The sequence below is a fragment of the Eschrichtius robustus genome, chromosome 15, assembly GCF_028021215.1.
Source record: "Eschrichtius robustus isolate mEscRob2 chromosome 15, mEscRob2.pri, whole genome shotgun sequence".
Taxonomy (NCBI): domain Eukaryota; kingdom Metazoa; phylum Chordata; class Mammalia; order Artiodactyla; family Eschrichtiidae; genus Eschrichtius; species Eschrichtius robustus.
In genome coordinates, this window is record NC_090838.1 from 18442509 (window position 1) to 18461446 (window position 18938).

General features: G+C 54.4%; 1 protein-coding gene across 1 annotated transcript in view; it reads left to right on the forward strand.

Annotated features, from left to right (window-relative positions):
* Window positions 1-18938, forward strand: part of KLHL29 (kelch like family member 29) — a 310919-nt gene that overhangs the window by 231096 nt on the left and 60885 nt on the right. The window contains exons 4-5 of the mRNA XM_068564309.1: window positions 12162-12303; window positions 15178-15690. Coding sequence (XP_068420410.1) covers window positions 12162-12303; window positions 15178-15690 — 655 coding nt within the window. The remainder of the gene's footprint in view (window positions 1-12161; window positions 12304-15177; window positions 15691-18938) is intronic.

The following is an 18938-nucleotide window of genomic DNA, read 5'->3' on the forward strand; positions in this document are numbered from 1 at the left end:
GAGGCAGAGAAGCAACAGGCAGATAGAGCTCAACTCAACTCGGCAAGCGTTTTCTCAGCATCCATGGCTTGCATGCTATGTGGGTGCAAGGGACTGAACTGTGTTCTCCCCAAATTCATAAGGTTGTGTTCCTAACCCCCACTGAGGTGGTCTTTAAAGATGGGGCCTTTGGGAGATTATTTGGTTTAGATGAAATCATGAGGATGGGGGCCCCCATAATGAGACTATTGTCCTTGTAAGAACAGGAAGAGACTAGAAATTTCTCTCTGCCGTGTGAGGACAGAGCAAGAAGGTGGCCCTCAGCAGAACCTTGTCATGCTGGCACCCTGATCTCAGACTTCCAGCTTCCAGAACTGTGAGAATTTCTCTTGTTATGTCACCCAATCTATGGTATTTTGTTACGGTGACCCAAGCTAATACAGTGAAGAACGGAGGTGGACACAATCTTCTGGGACTCAGAGAACTCTTGGGACTTGAGAGTTGTAAACTGGCACATCTCAAGGTTTGACAGATATTAGCTGTTATAATTATGATTTCTCCTATAGCCTGTGCACTCCCCTGAGCCAGAGACTATCTATCATTGTCTCAACCACACGCTAGCTTCTCAGTAAGTGTGGGTGAATGAATGAGTGAATGAATGATGCATCTGAGGCAATGGGCCCCAGCACCAAATGGATGGAGTTGTGGTATCCAGGCAGCCCTGCAAGGAGGTGAAAGGAAGGGAGCATTGGCCCAGGTAGCCTGCTGAGGAAGGGGTGCCAGTGGATGGGGTTTGTCTGGGACCCTCTCCGTGACCCAGGATCCACAGCAAGCAGCCACAGGCAGAAAGCCTCTCAGGCCGTCTCCATGATGGGTCCAACCCGGTGGCCCCAGGTGTTGGTACAGTGCCTGCCACATCCTCTTGCAGGGCAGGGCCAGAGCGTTACCCTGCTCTGGTCACTACTCCTCCTCCCATGTCACCCCTCTGGAGAAGCCTATCTGTCTGTCTACCCCAAGAGGGGCTGCTTCCCTGTCTCTCCCGCCCTTCCACCACCTCTTAAGGATTTCACCACTTTCCCTTTCGCACCTGGACCTCCAATGAGTTTAGATAGAATCTGTCTGCCCCAGCAAGCTTTCTGAAGCATGAAAAGATGGGGTAGAGCTGAATGATGCCATTTCCTTTAAAAAAGAAAAAAAAATCACTTGAACGGCCTCAGTCCTGAACTAACGTAGCTGAGCTGGACCACGGCCAGAGGGCACACCCCTCCCTCAGGACACTGCCTGGCCGCACACTGCTCTCACAGAGAGCCTGGGCAGGAGATAGCAAAGAGAAAGCACCAGGCAGCGGGAACATGCCAACTGAGTGCCTCTTCAAGCGTTCTGGAAGATTCCACCGCAGAGCTGGTCAACCCACCGGGCTCCCAGCCCTATACTGCCTCTGAATCTAGGCTCCAGTGCTGAGACGCACACTCGGGCACTGACTTGCTTCCATGAGTCTTGAAGTCCTGGCAGGAAAACAGCTCCTTCAGCTGTGCCACCCCGTCTGAGGAGCCGCCTCGCAGCGACATTTGTGCTATGTTGTTTGTTTCTTTGTCCTGCCTGGCCTCGGGGTGGCCCTGCCACAATCCTCTCTCTTATTAGGCTTCTAACATCTTCGCCGAAGATGTCTGTGTCAGGACCGTCTTACCAGGCGTGAGAGTCAAGCTCTCAGTCGATTTCTGCCCAGAGAGTCACAAGGCAGAGGGCTCAGAAGTCAGAACTGTTCCCTCTCGCCGGCGAGCCTTTGTCTGTAACAACAAACAAGGTACTCCATCCAGACCCACGACTCAAAAGGTGGACGGTGGATTTGAATAGGAGTGTCAGGTGTTTGTTGAAGAAAGGACCCCAGGGAAGCCGCAGATATTCGGCTAGTGCTCATTCTTGGGGTTCTTTCTGGCTCCAGTGGGTCCTCCATGCAAGGAAAGCACAGTTTGTCCTAGAATGCTCTCTGGGGAGGGGCTGGGAGGGCCTTGGGGTGCAGAGGGGCCAGGCTGGCCCCTGGCCAAGCCGTTCTTGAGAGCCTGCTGCTTCCCCCGCCTGGGGTGGTTCAGAGCCAACTCCAGGAAGGCCTGGTCCCAAATGAATATCGGGCGCTCAGAGCACAGGCGTCTGAGGGCCCGGCCGGGTCAGCAACAGACCCACGCGTATCCCCGCACCCACTCTCAGCTCAGCTGCCCTGTGCAGAGGACTTTTCCTCGCCAGACTCACTGAGGATTTCAAATCTGAAGATAACAAAGGCTCCTGACATGGCTCTTGTGTGATGTGTGTCTGTGAGTCTGGAGCCAACCCCCTGGGAGGACGAGCGGGTCACAGGCTCTGAGGCTGGGAGGTCGAGGGGTGGTCCCAGAGTCATCGCCTGCAGGGCCGGCATCTGGGAAACGTCCATCACAGATCAGAGCAGGGCTGCCCCTGCCTCACCTACCTTCCCGCCCACTCTGGCGACAAGAATGAAGATGGGTTGCTGTGCTCCGGAGGGAGCTGCGCTGTCACCAGTGTGGAGCTGAGCGGGAACAAGCAGGGCAGCTGGGCCTCTGAGCAGGCCGGGCAGGTTCCAAGGAACACAGCTGTCAAGGGAGCCGTGAGGGCCAATTGAAGGGGGCGATGAAAGACCTGGCCCAGCGCTGCAAACAGGTGTCCCTCACTCTCCTCCTCGTCCCCATCCATCCGTCTGGGCCACTGGCTCCCTCACATCACAGGCGTCTGCTGAGGGCCAGGCCTGCCCTGCACCTTTCAGCAGAATGAAAGGGAAACTGATATCAGAGGGGAGCTGAAGCACAGGAAAGGCCTCTTTCTTTTCAAAGACTTTCGTTTGTGATGGGCTTTTATTTTCTAGGTGATCTTATTTCAAAGCCCCTTTGAAAATTTTGTGGGGTTTTGTAATGGATGAAAAGTTACTTGGAAATGGGACTAAGAAGTTTTCCGTTAAACGTCGTTAGAGGAAAGTTGAAAGCTTTGAGTTGTAAGGTTCCACCAGATTTATCATTTCTTTTGTCCGTGAGGCCCATCCACTGGGAGGGGGTCTGGGGGAAGGGGCTGGGGGCCTGGACAGGGCACGCGAGGGAGCACGGCGCAAAAACCAGCCCCAGCCGCAGTTGCTTTACATTTGCAAGGGAGGCCATCTGAGCTGATCTTTCAGCAAAAATGTTTCCAAGGTATAGACTTTGATGTTGGAACAGGGAATAGCAAACATACTTCCAGAATACTATAGGAAGCTGGGTTCTACCAGAGATGATGGCTACCGCACAGATGTTTCATATCAGAAAAATAATTATGAAAGAAGATAGGGCCCAAATGGACCTGAGAGAAGGGGCCAGAGCCAGAGCGACACTGGTGTGAGCCCTGGAACACATCCATGCTGGAGAACCGGCAAGAGAAGAGGCCAGTGAACAACACAGCAACCAGAAAAAGCATTGGTACAGAAACTGAAGGGAAGAGTTTCAAGTAGGAAGGAGGAGGAAGCTGGTGTTAGGAATCAGAGAGAGCAGGGGGAAACGCTACTGGGTTTGGCAATAGGAGATGACTGTCCATTTAAAGGGGATGGTTTCACTGAAGTGCAGGGGTGGGAAGAGTTAAACAGTGAAAGCTGAGGGGAAACAGGAGTGGGTACCAGGTGTCCTGAATCCCATGGAGGGGGTGACCACAAAAGGTGGGGGGGGGGACAGGGAAGGTAGATGGATGCTGGAATGGCAGGTAAAGGCGTCGAACAAGGATTTTTCAGTGCCCGTGATGGACAGCCAAGGGGAAGGGGCTGATCAGAGGGAGGGAGAGGGGACGTGAAGGGTGGGAGTGCATTGCTGGCTTTGGAGAAGGGCGGAGATGTCAGTCTCTGCTGCCCTGGTCTGAGACTGAAGAACTGGACCCATTGGAGAGGGCCGAGACCTCACTGGCAGGGGTTGGTGGAACATGTCAGTGGCGGGTTAGGGTCTGGGTGTCTGAGGGAGTGGGAGAGATGATGGAAGGACCAGTGGATCTGGCTCCCCAACCCCAGAGTGCTGTCGGGGTCCGAGCAGGAGGCCCACTTGGGCTGGACACGGTGGGAGAAGGAGAGGCCATGGCTGGTACTCCTGTGACACCAGAGGAGGGATTCTAAGTGTAACCCCAAAAGGGCAGTGTGGGTACGGGCCCGAGGCACGGGCTTGATAGGACTACGCCCATTTATGGAGTTGTCAACCACAGCAGGAGGGGCCTGGGAACATTCCAGCCATCACAGAGCATTTCTGAGGGTCTTAGGATAGAACGGGCCTCGGTTAGCGCCCCAAGCCTGGCAGGCTCTTGCTGTCATTGAAGTTCTCTGGGCCTTCTTACTCTCATCTGTAAAATGAAGGTGAGAACACAGATTTCCTCAGGGAAAGAAATCACATCCTGCCCATGCCTGGCATGTAGAGGGTGCTCAATAAAAGTGAGCCATTAGGATGGGGGCAAGCAGGGCAGCCCCACCTCATCTGTGCCTGAATCCATTCATGGCTGGGGTCTGTTGTGTCCTCATGGTGATTCAGTAAGAGAAAGAGGGCACCGGAAGTGCTTGGTGGTTTCCACTGAAAGTATTTGCCTGGGATCGCAGGGCCAGGTTAGAGGCTGACCACTGGCCTCTGCAGTGCTGTCTCCCACCCCAGCACATGGTGGCCCTCGCCACACTGCCCCCTGGGGTGGAGACCTGTTTTCTCTGCTCCCTTACCCATCCTCCCATCACATCCTCTGCCCCCACCCAGCTCCTGGTAGGAACACTTGCCCTCCAGAGACATCATCATATTCCAGAATATGATTGGAATCTGAATATATATTTAAAATGACAAGTTTGAAATTAAAATTTAAATAAAGAATTACTTTTCTGTAAGTTGCTCCGAAAGCAGTAATTTAGCAGCAAATTGATAGAGAAAGGTAAGCACTGGTCCTTTAAACCATCGTGCAGTTTCCAGAATGTGAGCCAGAAGTGTCTCAATTTAACACATCATTGGTTAGTATTATTAGAAATTTCATTGGGCTCCAGAGCGCATTATGGCGCTGCACCGAAGGGGGTGCCGAGGGCGCGGCCTGGGTTCAGGGGGCCAGAGAGGGCAGCCTGTTTAATGAGGGCAGGAGGGGCTCAGGAGAGCCTCCTCCGGCCCCAAGTGGGGATTTAACTGCGATTATTTTCTTGTTTGTAGTTCAGTAGCAATCATGAAATGAGAACTGAGAGACCCATAAATGCCATTTGCTCTTCCCAGAGGTCGCAGACTTACAGCTTTGGTGTCTGTCAACACATTTTTCTGACCCCTAGAACCTATGCTGGGAACAGGAGTCCATGAAGACGGTGTCACCTGTCTGGCTCCCATGAGCCACATGAGCAGGACCAAAAAGCCTGTCCTGATCGGGACCTGCCCAGCAGGATCAGCTCCTAGGTTCCCCACATTGGGGCACAGGGGTCTGAGAACTTGAATGTCAACACTGTCCTTACCCCCACCAGAGTGAGGTCCATAGCCTGCATCACCTGGTAGTCTTGTTAAGGAACCACATTTTGGGGTCCCTCCTAGACCTACAGAATCAAAAGCTCTAAAGGTGGGGTCCTGAAGCCTGAATTCTTAACACCCTGCCCCCCGGAATCTTCTTATGTGCACTCACACAAGTCAGAGGGCCCCTGCCATAGAGGCGGTCCATGCTCTACCTGTGTGATCTTGGAAGCCATGCTCTCATGGATAACCTGCAAGTCCTAGAAAGCCAGACATCTAGGTATAAACCCTGGAGCTGTAATCTAAAAAACTCAGACACCAAAATATCTCTCCCTTACCCCCAGCCTGAATTTCCACCATTACAACACCGTTCCTTTACGTAAGAATTGCTTTCCTGGGCTTTCACCTTTGTAGTGTGAGGGCCCCTGGGAGGTTCCCAACACCCCAGTCTGAATAAGTTTACCAAAAGCTGGCCTCTGTCAGTCCCCACAGGTGGACCTGGGCACCATGAAGCCCCTAAGTGCCTTGCAGGAAGAGGGATGCTGAAAAGGAGGTGAAACATCCACTCTTTTCAGGGAGCACTCTGCCCAGCTATGCTCAGCCCTGGAGCTGGCAGCCTCCAGGAGCTGATTCCCAGGGCAACCCAGGGTTTGGTGGTCAGAGATGCCTGGGCATCCATGTCTGCTAGGAGCCCTGTGGGAACCTGCAAGAGGAGCCCTGAGAATGCTTCAGAGTAAGAAGAAAAAGGAGATGAGAGCATTCACCACTGATGCTGGGCCCAGGACACCAGAGCCTGCATCATGCTTGTGCTCCCAAATCCGTGTGCCTCTGCTACCAGCCTCTGCAGAGCGCGGATTCGGAGCTGTGCTGGCTTCCCCACCCTGCCCGACCCCCAGACCGAAACCTCACCCCTGTGTGTCTGAGCGGGCGGGCACATGCCTGTGCTCCAGCCGCAAGGGAAGCTGGCAGAGCACGTGTTCTGGCTTCCACCTCAAGATGGGGGCAAGATGGGGGTGTTCAAAAGGTGCCAGGCAGTCAGGAAGAAAATTGCCGAAGGTCCACTGCAGGGCTCAGGCCACATCAGTAGTCCCTCGGCAGAAGGGGCTCTCAGAATCCAGAGCCAGGGGTTGTGGGGATATCTCACCAAAGCTTGTCTTTCCCAAATTAGGTGGGAATCACAGGAAGCGGTGAGATAAAAATGAGGCTGCAGGTGAAGCTCAGAGTGTAGTCAGCTCCAGGCTTCCCACTACTGTCCTCCCTGCTGCTTCTCTTTTCATCACAGGCCATTTCCCAACCCCCCACCCGGCTGGGGTGTGCCTTGGTGTCCAGTGGTACTTATGGCCCGGAGTGAGCATGGGAGTATTGTCTGATCGATTAAAGCGAGGTGAGGGCTGGGGGGGGTGGGACTCTGGGCTCCCTTGGGAGAAGGGGCTCACTGCTGTGAGGGATAGGGGCAGCTGTACTCAGGAATGCTCAGCAGATGGCAGTCCCTGCTAACACTGTCACACCACATGAGTGACAAGAGTGTCACGACTTGCAGGTTCCAATCTGTGGAGGCAGGTTCATGGGCAGGAGAAGGACTTGGACGCTGGCACTGTCATTCCCCTGAGAGGAGGCCCACGTGAGCCCCGGAAGTGGACCCTGGAGCCTGGCTCTGTCCACTGCAAATGCACCAGCTGCTGTGGGGTCCTTTGGTGGCGACCTTGGCCAGAATCATCTGCCTTGTTGAACCCTGCCCAGCTTTTGTGGTCCAACGTCAGCTCTCCCTAACTTCCAGGCTCCATTGATGCACTCTCTTCTGACGTCCTTGGGTGAACAGTGGAAGAAGCTGAGTTCTGGTTTTTCCAGCAGCCCCGTCGAGGCAGGAGTCAACCTCAGCATCCCACATCCCCGACTATGCTCAGGCACTGGGCGAGGGGTCAGCAGATTGGGGTATTAGGCCTCCAGGCAGCCTCCAGCAGCGCTCAGGGCAATGGTGTTGGGGGTCCCAGCACACGAGGCCTCCACGGTCTGGAAACGTCATCTCCCCAGTGAGAGGAAATCATTGTATCAGGCTTCCCAGGTGCACTAGGCGATTCCACATCTCTGTTCTGTTACTCCCATCATTCCCTCTCCTGAAGTGTAGGCCATGCATTCATGCACTCGTGAACCAACAGTGATGAACACTCCTACTGTTGGCCAACACTGTAACTCAGAGACCTTGCCTTCCCTGGGCGCCTACACCAGGCCGGCAGGAGCTGGGCCAGGCACCGTGCGGGTCCCTGCCATCATGGAGCCCACCCACCAGTACAGGTCAGTACCGGCCCTGAAAGGCAGTGTCCCCAGGCTGTGATCCTCATGTGCGCAGGGCAAGGGGTGAGAGCAAGCGAGGCGTGGCAAGGCCCCGGGGAGTCCCATCCCATCACCTTTCAAATTTCCCTGACCACTGGGATGCTGCTGGCCTATATGGCACCCTTGTGCAACGTAGAAAAAAGGGCTCCCTTTGGATGGACAAATTAGCAAAAGCAGCCCTTCCGGGCTGTCACAGCTTCACGGGTGCACAGGCATCTTCGCACCGGGCACCACCTGCGGCCCCGCACGCCAACCCCTAAGCAGAGCAGGGTCCCCAGTGCCGCTCTGTAGGCGACGTGTAACTGGCTCTCCCCACGCTGATAGAGCACAGCCCAGGGGCCTCGGGGGGCTTGTCGCAGGTGGAGCTTCCCAGCCCCCCGACCAGCAGGCGCTTCAGCCCACGGCGCCCCTCACAGAGAGCGTCATCCATGAAGGATCGGGGTCCTTGGTGTTCTTCAGCCATTGAAAGAAGCAGGATGCTGTCAGCCACCATACAAATGTGACCTTTGAAAATTTACAAGAGCTTGGGGTTTAAAAGCTGCTGCGTTAATGACGCATCCCATTAGCATCTCATTAAAGGGAAGCAGAGAGAAGCCTGCTTGGGCCGATGATGGGCAGATAGGGCCACTCAGAGGTGCCGGGCAGGAGGAGGGCTCTCTTCAGCTGCCTCTCTGTGCCGAGTGCCATCATGTCACTGGAGCAGAAGCAAGGCCAGGGACACTGGGGAAAGGCCAGATGTCTTCGTGGCTTCGGTGATGTCCTCCGTGATGGCAGTGGGAGGGGGAGAGGGGAGCCTCCCTCAGCCCTGCCCTCCTCCCCCCCGGCCCAGGCTGTTCTCCTGGTTGGTGTCTGTACATTCTTGAGTTGGCAGCGCCCCTGGAACTCGAGGAGGCCTGGCATTTGGGCTAGTGGGGTGGCCTGGAGAGCCTTTGGTGGAATTGTGGACTTCTGGGGACTCTGAACCAAGGCGGAAAGGCTTAGCAGGAGCCAAGTTCAAAGCTGGAGGCGCAAACCCACACACGGTCCCCTAGAAGCCTCCAGAACCTGGGAACCTCGAGTTTACCTTGGGCCTGGAACCCGTTCGCAGGAGGACAGGGCTCTGGTCAGGCCGAGCTGACTCACATCACCAGCTGCAACATTCCTCACCACCTGGGCGTCCAGGCGCCTCGGCGAAGCGCACAACCCGTGTCCATGTTTTTTCTGGAGGGAGTGAAGGGAGGAATGTTCATTTCTTTTTTTCAATAAAATGAATAAAAAGTCCTGAACCACAAGTTGCTCACAGCTTCAGAGGTTGCTAGTGCCAAATAGAATGAGTGTCCTTATTTATCTCTCCTAAAGAAAAAAAAAAAAAATAGGCTGCTTTCCTTCTCACAGCAGAACCTCTTTCTTGTACATAAGAACTCGCTTGTCATAGTCATGAAAGACACAGGAAGAGAGCAGGCCTGTTGTAGCCACAGCTCAATCACCCCGGAGACCTGGGCCCGCCCGAGTACCCCCTGGACCCCCTGCACCCCCAGCTTCCTTCCGGAGTGTGACTCATAGGTGGGAGCAGCCCCTCGAGGGCAGGGCTGAGTCTCAGTGACTGCCCGTCCCCAGCCCAGGGGGCCCCGTTTGGGCAGGGCCGGCCACAGAGCAGGGGCCCAGCGTACTGAAGAGCAAACCCCCTGACCAGCAAAGGCGCAAGCGAGCGAGCTGGCAGGAGTGTTTTAGAATCAAGGGCCTGAGGAAAAGTGTGCAGTTTTTCAAGTTCAGAAACTCCCCCAATTTTAGGGCAAAACCCGGAACGCCTGAAGTTTTAGAGTTTGATTACCTGCTCTCAAGCAGGAGACCCCGACCAGCCCTTCTGGCGGCAGCGGCTGCTCTAAGGACCAGGCCCAGGGCCTCCAAGTTCACAGAGCCCTTCCCCACCCTGTCAGGTTACCAGGCCTGGGTGCTGATTCAGCCAGGACAAAGGCAACTGCAGGAGGACCCGGAAAACCAAACCTGTCTCTGGCCTGGGAGGCCTCCGGGAATTCCAGGCCGCAGAGAGGGGGCTGCAGCACCCCCTACTGGCAGAAGGGGTAAGGAGGCCGGGGTCTCCCCATTCAAACTTCACCCCAAAACAGGGCCCCGAATGGGACATCACACTGGCTTCTTCCCCCCAGATGCCTCTTATTGTAGGAAAAGCAACCTCTGCACCTCTGAGCCCACCAGCTTCCCAAGAGCCTGGGAATACAGAGGGGGCCGCAGACAGGGCACACTGGAAAGCTGTCTATTCAGAGAACGCTGTAGAAGCCACACTTTTGTTTCGTAAGTTCCCTAAGACTATTGGTGAGTGTGGCTAAATCCCCAACCTCCTCGCCTACCCTAAGCTCTCATCTGTCCCACAGACAGAAGTGGGGCAGAGGCCTCTGATAAGGAAGCTTGTCCGCAGAATTGTTCTTTCCTCAGGAGATTAACTCTTTTCCTTTGTTTCCTGCGCTGTTCACAGAAGCGAAGCATCTGAAATGCAGGCCGGAGATAAAGTACGGCCTAATGCAATTAGCTCAGCTCAGCTTACGGTCCTAATAGGATGCGCTCCCACTTCTCCCAGCAGGCCCTGATACAGGCACTGTTTGTCATCTGCATAAGGCATCAAAGCCCCAGTAAGTCCATACCCCCTCCCGCCTGCCAGTACGCTCCAGCCAGCCTGGCAAGGAGAGTCCCGCCGCTCAGAGATGCCCAGAAAGGGGCGCTGCCCCCCCACCAGCTGGGTCACTGACTTAGCTTCCAATAGGAGGCAAGAGCACTGTGGCCTCACCTGAGAGAGGCCTGCAGATGACCCTGGAGGCTCCTTTGCCCTTCTGTGACTGTCCCCAAACCTGGCTGGGCTCCGGCTACACTCCTGCAAGCTGTGGTCACTGCTCCTGGAACCATCTCTCTTGAGACTCTCACCCCCTCACATCCCAGTTATCCCAGTACCAGGCCCTCCAATGTGTTTTGGGGATTTTTTTTTTTTTTTTTGCTTATTATAAATATTATAATATTATAAATAATGGTAATGGCCACAGTAGAAAATTTGGCAAATACAGAGAAGTATAGACAAAAAGAATAAAAGTTTCCCTTAATCCCTTCACCCAAGAATGACATTCCTGCTAATATTTTGGGATTTTTCCTTTCTGCACATATTACTTTACATGATAAGTTTATATGCGTGTCATTTTATGTCCTGCTTTTCTCATTTAACATTATAGCGTAAGCATTTTGCCACCTCATTAGGAATTCTTAGTCAACATGATTTTTTTTTTTAAACAAGTCTTAATCTCCAAAGACTTTTTTTTTTAATTTATTTATTTTACTTTTGGCTGCATTGGGTCTTCGTTGCTGCGCGCGGGTTTTTCTCTAGTTGCGGTGAGCGGGGGTTACTCTTCTTTGCGGTGCGCTGGCTTCTCATTGCGGTGGCTTCCTTTGTTGCGGAGCACGGGCTCTAGGCGCACGGGCTTCAGTAGTTGTGGCTCGCGGGCTCTAGAGCGCAGGCTCAGTAGTTGTGGGGCACGGGCTTAGTTGCTCCGCAGCATGTGGGATCTTCCCAGACCAGGGCTCAAACCCGTGTCCCCTGCGTTGGCAGGCAGATTCTTAACCACTGCGCCACCAGGGAAGCCCAGTAAACATGATTTTTATTGCCTATATAATATTCCATGGTAAGGTGGTAGCTCAAGGAGGCCAGTGCTGTCCTAATGTTTGTTTTCGCCCTGAGGTTTGTTTTCTCATTGAATATCTAAATTAGCAAGTGAGATCCTGGAGCAGAGAGCCTGCCTGCTTCCTGCAGGGAGGAGCCGAAGGTCCCAGTGGAGATGCTCCCTGCCTTCCAGCCCTGGCAGCAGGACCTGCGCTGTCCTCCCAAGGGCCCCAGTCCACCCCCTCCCACGCCTCCTCTGTGGAGTGGGAAGTCTGGGGCCTCGGAGGCTGGTGTGGAAGCAGGATGGGGCCCGACGGTAATGCTTTGGAGAGCCATCCTCTCACATGTCAAAGAGCTGGGCACATGGTGGTCCTGGGCCTGGGCTGAGTATACAGTTGGTGCTCAACACATGCCCGCGCATATTGTTGCAGCTTATTAATGGCCCAAGGACTGGGGGGATGTCATTTGTCATAGCACAGAGCGCTCGTTCCGTTTTGATGGCTCAGGTAGAGTGGGTGGTGGAGGAGGCACCGGGTTAGGTTGGGTGTCCCTGGAGGCGGGAATCTAGCCGAGGCCACAGCTGCTGCTACTGCACCAAAACGCCCTGCCATTCTCCCGTGGTACTGGGCTCAGGACCAGGTCTCTGCCTCTGGCCCCGGGGCTCAGGCAGCGGGGGTACTGCGGGGGATGGGCGCCAGGGCAGGACCGTTACCAGGCTGTGCTCACCCTCCTGCTCTGCTTCTCCCCAGGCCCCCGGCATCTCCAAAGCAGACAGTCAGTCCCAGGGACTCACGACCAGCATCCGGTGGGGGCAGACGCCCATCAATCAGTCCACGCCTTGGGACACTGATGAGCCGCCCTCCAAACAGATGAGGGAGAGCGACAATCCAGGTGTGTACTACAGGCAGACAGAGCCACCTACGCCGGGAGCCGGAGGGGAGGGCGAGACGTGTCTGAGACCTCCCGGGTGCCCCAGCTCCTCAGCAGGTCCTGACCCACGGCCTGCAGCAGCCCAGAGCTCAGGCTGCACTGGGGGCAGGGGCACGGGGGCGGGGGAGTGGGGCGTGACTGTGTGTAATTCCCTGGGCAGTAGCTGTGTCTCTACCCCTTTCTCAAGAAAATATTGGGAAGGACAAGGTAGTGAGAGTGACATAGAGTGACTCTGAATCTGCTTCAAGTTATTTTGAATAGTTAGTCATTCCTAAACCTCAGTACTCTGATTCATAAATTTCCAAAATCACCCGTTCCAGTGAGGTCTTGCCTTGCCAACAGTTACATGAGAACTGAGAAGCTCCCCCGCCCTGGGGACTGGGGGTTTACCACCTTCTACAGCACCGGAGGCCTTCTTTACATGGCCTTCTCTGACCATAACAAAAACCTTCCCTGCTATCTCCCTTGGATCCCAGACCTCCCCTTGGGATACATAGAACACGTGGGCTTGGCCATCCACACCACAGCCCTACAGATATCTGAAGAGCCCTGCTCATCCCCTCTCCAAGTCTTCTGCAGGACGAACACCCCAAGTCTTCAGCCACACCCTCAAGCCCAGGGCTTCCAGTCCCTTCACCTTCTTGGGGATTGTTCCTCTTCCTGTATCCTTCAGTGCCCAGAACCCAAAACAAAGAACCCACGAGCGGTCTGCAGCACCTCCTTCATTCAGCCCCTCTACCTTGATCATTGCAGCCTCACATCACTTCTGCTCTGCTGGTAGACACATCTCATGCTTTCTCAACAGTAAGACCCCAAGACTGTCAAGGTGGCTACTCTGACCCCTGTCCATCTCCTCACAATCTGGCTTAAGCAGCTGGGTGTGGGGACCCAAGGGCAAGACCTTGTCACTATCTTCCTGGATGACTCTCAGCATCTTTTAGATGCCTGCTTTTATTACTGACCTTTACCCAACCTTCCCAATATGATGTCTCCTGCAGACTTGGTCACATGTCTTCCATATTGTCATCCAAATCATTGATAAAAAATGGTGAGCATATCACTAGAGACCTCCCTTTATGTCTCCAGCATCCTTTGGGCCATTCCCCGGCTCACGAATCAATCACCTCTGTGGCCCTACCTCTCTATATGTTCACCACAGAGTTATCTGAGAGCTCGCCAGCTGTACTCTGAAGTTCTCATGCATTTTTCCAGGCTCCCTGGCCAATCCTGCAGAGGACTGAGCTTCAGATGGCATGCCTTGTCCTTAAGACACCAGGCTAGCTCACACTGATGCCACCTCCTATTCTTCAGGCTTGGGGACAATCCCCCTTAGCAGCCAGTTCTATAATTTTGCTGGCACTGCTTCACTGACATTTGTAGGCTTCTAGGTTTCTCCAGCCTCTCTCATAATCGAAATCAAAACTATTTGCTGCCCATTTATTATGTGCCTTGTTCTGTGTGTCACCTCACTGCTCACAGCAACACTACGAAGTTGGCATTATTGTCCCACTGCAGATGAGGAAACTACTCGGGGAAGGCTTTGCCCTAAGGTCACTCAGCTAGTGAGGGCAGACCCGGGACTAAAATGCCGTCTGTCTGAAGCCAAGCCTGGCTCTCCACCACCATGCCAAGTGGCTCCCCCTTTGGACTCCTCAGAGACAGTACGCACTGGTGGTTAGGGAGTCACCCCACCACCTTGGCTCCTGCCCTTCCTCGAAATTGTACTTCTGTGAGAGAGCTCCAAGCCCCACCTTCTAGCCTCTGGAGCTGGTGGCCCTGAGTACCCCTTGGTTCCCACTCTCCTTCCTCAGACTATGCCGCCACTCCAGGCATCATGACAACCAAGGTGGCCTTCAGAAGACAGAGTCCTAGACCCAGACTTATTCATCAGAGGTGACCCAGATTGACCTTCCCGATCACAGCATCTTCCAGCTTCACTCACAAGCCCACTTGGGTCACCTCCATGTCAGCTGAGCTCAGGGGGCCCTGCTCTGCCTGACCTGGGCACAGCTGGCTTTGCATCTTAAATTGGGGTCTCAGGAGATGTGACCGACCCCTTTGTTCAGCCAAAATGGACTTCTCTTGTTTCCCCCAGGGCTGGCCATGCAGAGGTTGCTTAGGACAAACCCTGGCCCCCCAGCAAGGCCGTGGAGAGCAGCTCCTGCCAGCCTCCCCCCACTGCCCCCACCCCTGGCTCTCCCTTCCTGCATCACAGAACCTTTGCAGGGCTCCAGGCTCTGGCCCTCCCCTTTTGCCCAGCAAACACCTACTATCTTCACAATCCAGATTTCTCCCCACCTTTCTCAGACAGCGATTCTCCAGAAAGGAAGGAAAAACACCCACATCTATGGAACATGTAACGCATGCCAGACACTCTGCTAATTTGGGGAGTTTTTGTCAAATACATCTTCATCATTCAGTTCTTCCCGGGAGACCTGTGAGGTGGGTGTTGCTAGTTCCATTTGACAGATAGGAAGAATGAGTCTCAAAGATGATAAGCGACCTGCCTAGGGCTCTTAGGTAGTAAGTGGCCGAGCCAAGATGTGAATCCAGGTCTCTTGGAAGGTCTCCACTTTCTCCTCTCTATTTTGCTGCTTCTCAGCCTCTCCCTGGCAGGTTATGCTCCCCCCTCTGAGACCCCACACCCATGTTTATCTACTCCTAAAGCACTTATTTTGTGCCACTCTAACCACGGATTCTTAGTCCGTGAGTTCCCAGACACAGGCCTCTTGTTCACCTCTGTGACGCCGGCACTCAGCCCAGGGCCAGGGGCAGTCGGTGTTTGTTGAGTGAAGATGTAACTGGCGGGTGACATTTCTTCCATCTCCCTTGCAGGCACAGGGCCGTGGGTGACCACAGTGGCCGCCGGGAGCCAGTCTGCCCTGATCGCACACTCCTACGGAGTGGCCCAGCCTCCCACCTTCAGCCCGGCTGTGAACGTCCAGGCCCCGGTCATTGGGGTGACCCCTTCACTGCCTCCCCACGTGGGGCCCCAGCTCCCGCTGATGCCAGGCCACTACTCACTCCCACAGCCGCCCTCTCAGCCACTGAGCAGCGTGGTGGTCAACATGCCTGCCCAGGCCCTGTATGCCAGCCCACAGCCCCTGGCTGTTTCCACGCTGCCCGGCGTCGGGCAGGTGGCCCGCCCAGGACCCACCACTGTGGGCAATGGCCACATGGCGGGGCCCCTGCTGCCTCCACCGCCGCCGGCCCAGCCGTCTGCCACTCTCCCCAGCGGTGCCCCTGCCACCAATGGGCCCCCCACGTCAGACTCGGCCCACGGGCTGCAGATGCTACGGACCATTGGCGTGGGGAAGTATGAGTTCACCGACCCCGGGCACCCCAAAGGTAAGTCCTGCTGCCCACACGCTCCTGCGTGCCCGCATCTGTGCTTCCCTGTACGGTCACTACCGCAGCGCGGACAGGAGTCTGCTTCCTGGCTTCTGTGCTCTCCAGCAGTCTCTCACTGGTTTCATGCAGGCTACAGTGGGGCTCCCTGCCAAAGGCAGCCTGGCCTCAGACCAAGGAGGCAGAGGGGAAGGTGGAGGGCAGGACAAGGAAGGCGGGGAAACGTGAGTGCGCAGGAAGAGGAGGGGAGGGGAGAGCCTGCAAAGTCCAGGGCCTTCCGCCTTCAGCCCGAGCCCTGGGCCCTTCTCCCCTCTGACCCAAGGCCAGGCCACATGCAGAATGAGCAGGCATCCTCTGCTCCGCTTAGGGTTCCCTCAGAACAGTCCCTCTGGGGGCCGTCTCCATTTCCACTCATGAGGACAGCCAGAACATGAACTGTCTGTGTTCCCCGTCCCCACTCCGGAAAACATCTACTGCCGTGCCGCTGGGTGAGAGCAGCTCAGGGGCATGAGGTGAGGTCCAGGAGCCACTCCCAGACCACCCTGAGCCAGCTGAATGTTGGCTCTGTGAGGTCCCATGGGTGGCTCTATGAGGCCCCAAGAAAGAGCACCTCCGGCCTTGGCCTTCATTTAACCTCCCCTTCCCCGAGCCCAGGGCAGTTTTCATTCAGGGGAGCTCCAAGGCAGATCCTTGAGAACAGAGCCAGGGTGGGGAGGACACCAGGATGTGGTTTTAGGCTGGGCGCCGGCCGGAGGGTCAGTGCAAAGGGCGTCGGCAAACCAGCCTCACTCCTGACGACTGTCTAAGGGATCTGGCCAGCTGGAATGAGGAGGGGAGTGGGAGGTCTGGGGGCCGCAGCTGAGGCTGGTGGGGCTTATCTGCCCCAGGCTTGTCTATCCCCTCCAGGTCCAGTCAGCCGGGCCTCTCCTCCCGCTGAATGGAGAGGGCGGCCAGCGAGCCCTGGATCTGGGTGCGGGAAAGAGGATACTTAACAGGTGGTCTGCCCTGCTGGGCATCCAGGCCTCCTTTGAAAGGGGAGTAGATAGTCTAGGAGGTGTGGATCTCGGGCGTGACTTCTAAGCCTCCCTACTTACAACCACTTGAGATGGCAGAGTGGGGGGGTGGCGACACCTGCAAAGCAGAGTCTTAGCAGAGCAAGGACGCCAACCAGCCACGCTCGTCCAGCCTGCTCTCTATCTTTATCCCTTCGAGCAACTTCCAGGCCTTGTCAAGCGTCCCAACACCGCCATAGCCATGTCTAGATCTCTGTTGGGTTTAATTCCCAATCTGATTGCGCCCCTGACTGCCTTTGTTTTGGAAATCAACACTAGTTTTAAATGACAAAATTATAGAAAATCACACTACATTTTGGTAAACTCTTGCCTTAAGATCTTTTTTTAAAAAAAAATTGACTAAATTGATTTTTGTTTGTTTGCTTGAATTGTTTTGCTTAAGCTCCCTCCCCCTTTAAACAAAAACTCACTCCCAGTTTATATGCCGCCAACTCTGACACACTGGGCACTAGGTGTCCCGGCTGCTCCCAAGGCTGTGCCAAAGCCTGAGGCACTGGGTGGGCTTCCCTCTCCCCACCCCATCCCGCTGCCGCATCCCAGGGGGCCTCCTAGGACTGAGGAAAGGTCTTGCTGACTTGCCAATGTCAGGCATGCACCTAGGAAAAGGAGTTGTTCTGTGTAAAAAGGTAACTGGCCCAGCCGGGGCTGCTCCCTGGTTTAGGGCTTAGCACGGAGCTGGGATCCACCTCCCGGAAGCTGCCAGGCGTCGGCGCATCTGATCGCTGTTAAGCATCTGAGTCCCTAAGATCAAGAAGATATAGGTGGTAGAGGCAGGCCCCTGCTTGCGCCCCTGTTGGCGCTGGGCCTGCAGGCCCTTACAGAGCCACGCCTGTAACATCATCAGACGGCGTGAACCATCCTCTATCGTGGGCCTGAGCCCACGCACAGGAGGGGAGTAAAGAGGGGGCCCCTGGTGGGGTGTGCTCTTCCAGCCCCTGTGGTGTATATTCAGCACCAGGTGAGGGCCAGGGATGGTGTGGGCCTAGAAAGTGTTCACAGCCCCGCCTTCCGGCGACCTAGCTAGATTCCCCCAGCTCCAGCCGGTGACCCGGTGACCCATCCATCATGCTGATTTTCATAGGTTTCCGGTGAGCTGGTTGTTTCCCCAGAAATTACATTGAACTTGCTTCTCTACTTATGGCCCTCATCAGCTGATTTATCCCCTTATATTTACGGTGAAGAAAGACAGTAAAGCATGCACACACAAATGCCTCCCAACTCAAGCCTGGGTGGGTTTTTTCTTTCTTTTTTTTTTTTTTAGGTAATTTCTCCTTTCATTTCTAATCTTAAAAGCCTTGATTGCCAAAGCTATAATTTGTCTGTCAGATCTAATGTCAAACAACTGCATATTTTTTTAAATAAGAAACCTGAATTTTGAAACCAAATCTTTGAAACTTGCTATGTGAGACTCATCTTCCTGACAAGACCACGTGGGTCTGGATTTGGGTCACTTTTAATTTTGCCCCTAGGGATTTTACATCTCCGAAGCCCAATTGATGTCACACTCCTAAATGACAGGCAGCTGGCTCCGAGCGGGAACCAGGAGGCCCTGCGTGACAGCATCAACACTAGTCAGAACTCTACTTAAAAAAAAAAAAAAAAAAAAGAACTTCCCTTTTCTCCTGTTCTCTGTTTGAAAGCTTGCCCAGCATTATAATAAGATCCACCATAGAACTCTTTGAGATCTAGCTCATTAAAGTCCCGTGATTTTTCCTACTATTGTTTGACATGACAACCTGGCCTCTCACGGGGCTGAGTAATTACGAAGAGATCCCCTCCATGAAGAAAAGGTCTTGCCAGCCAGAAGGATGGGCCACTGGTATTTTTAGACTTCATTAGTGCCCTGATTTTAAACTTCACATTTTGTTTCTTGTAATTATCTTCCCATCGACTGAGCTGAAATTTCGGTTGGGGCTCTGTGAGTCTGCCTTACCAAGAAAGGGCGCTGGGGCTTTCATTTAAAACTTAACCAGTTGAAAAATAAAGGTGGTGTGGAAATGCTTTTTGATTTGCAATAGGTCAAGCAATTGTCTCTCATCTTTGACTAGAGAAGCCGGCTTGCATGCAGCTCACTGTAATGAGTGTTATTTCAATGCAATGAGCACATATAGATTTTTCTTAAGAAACTTACAAGATAAACCTTTCTTTCTCTAAGAACAGTTTGGGGGTGGGAGG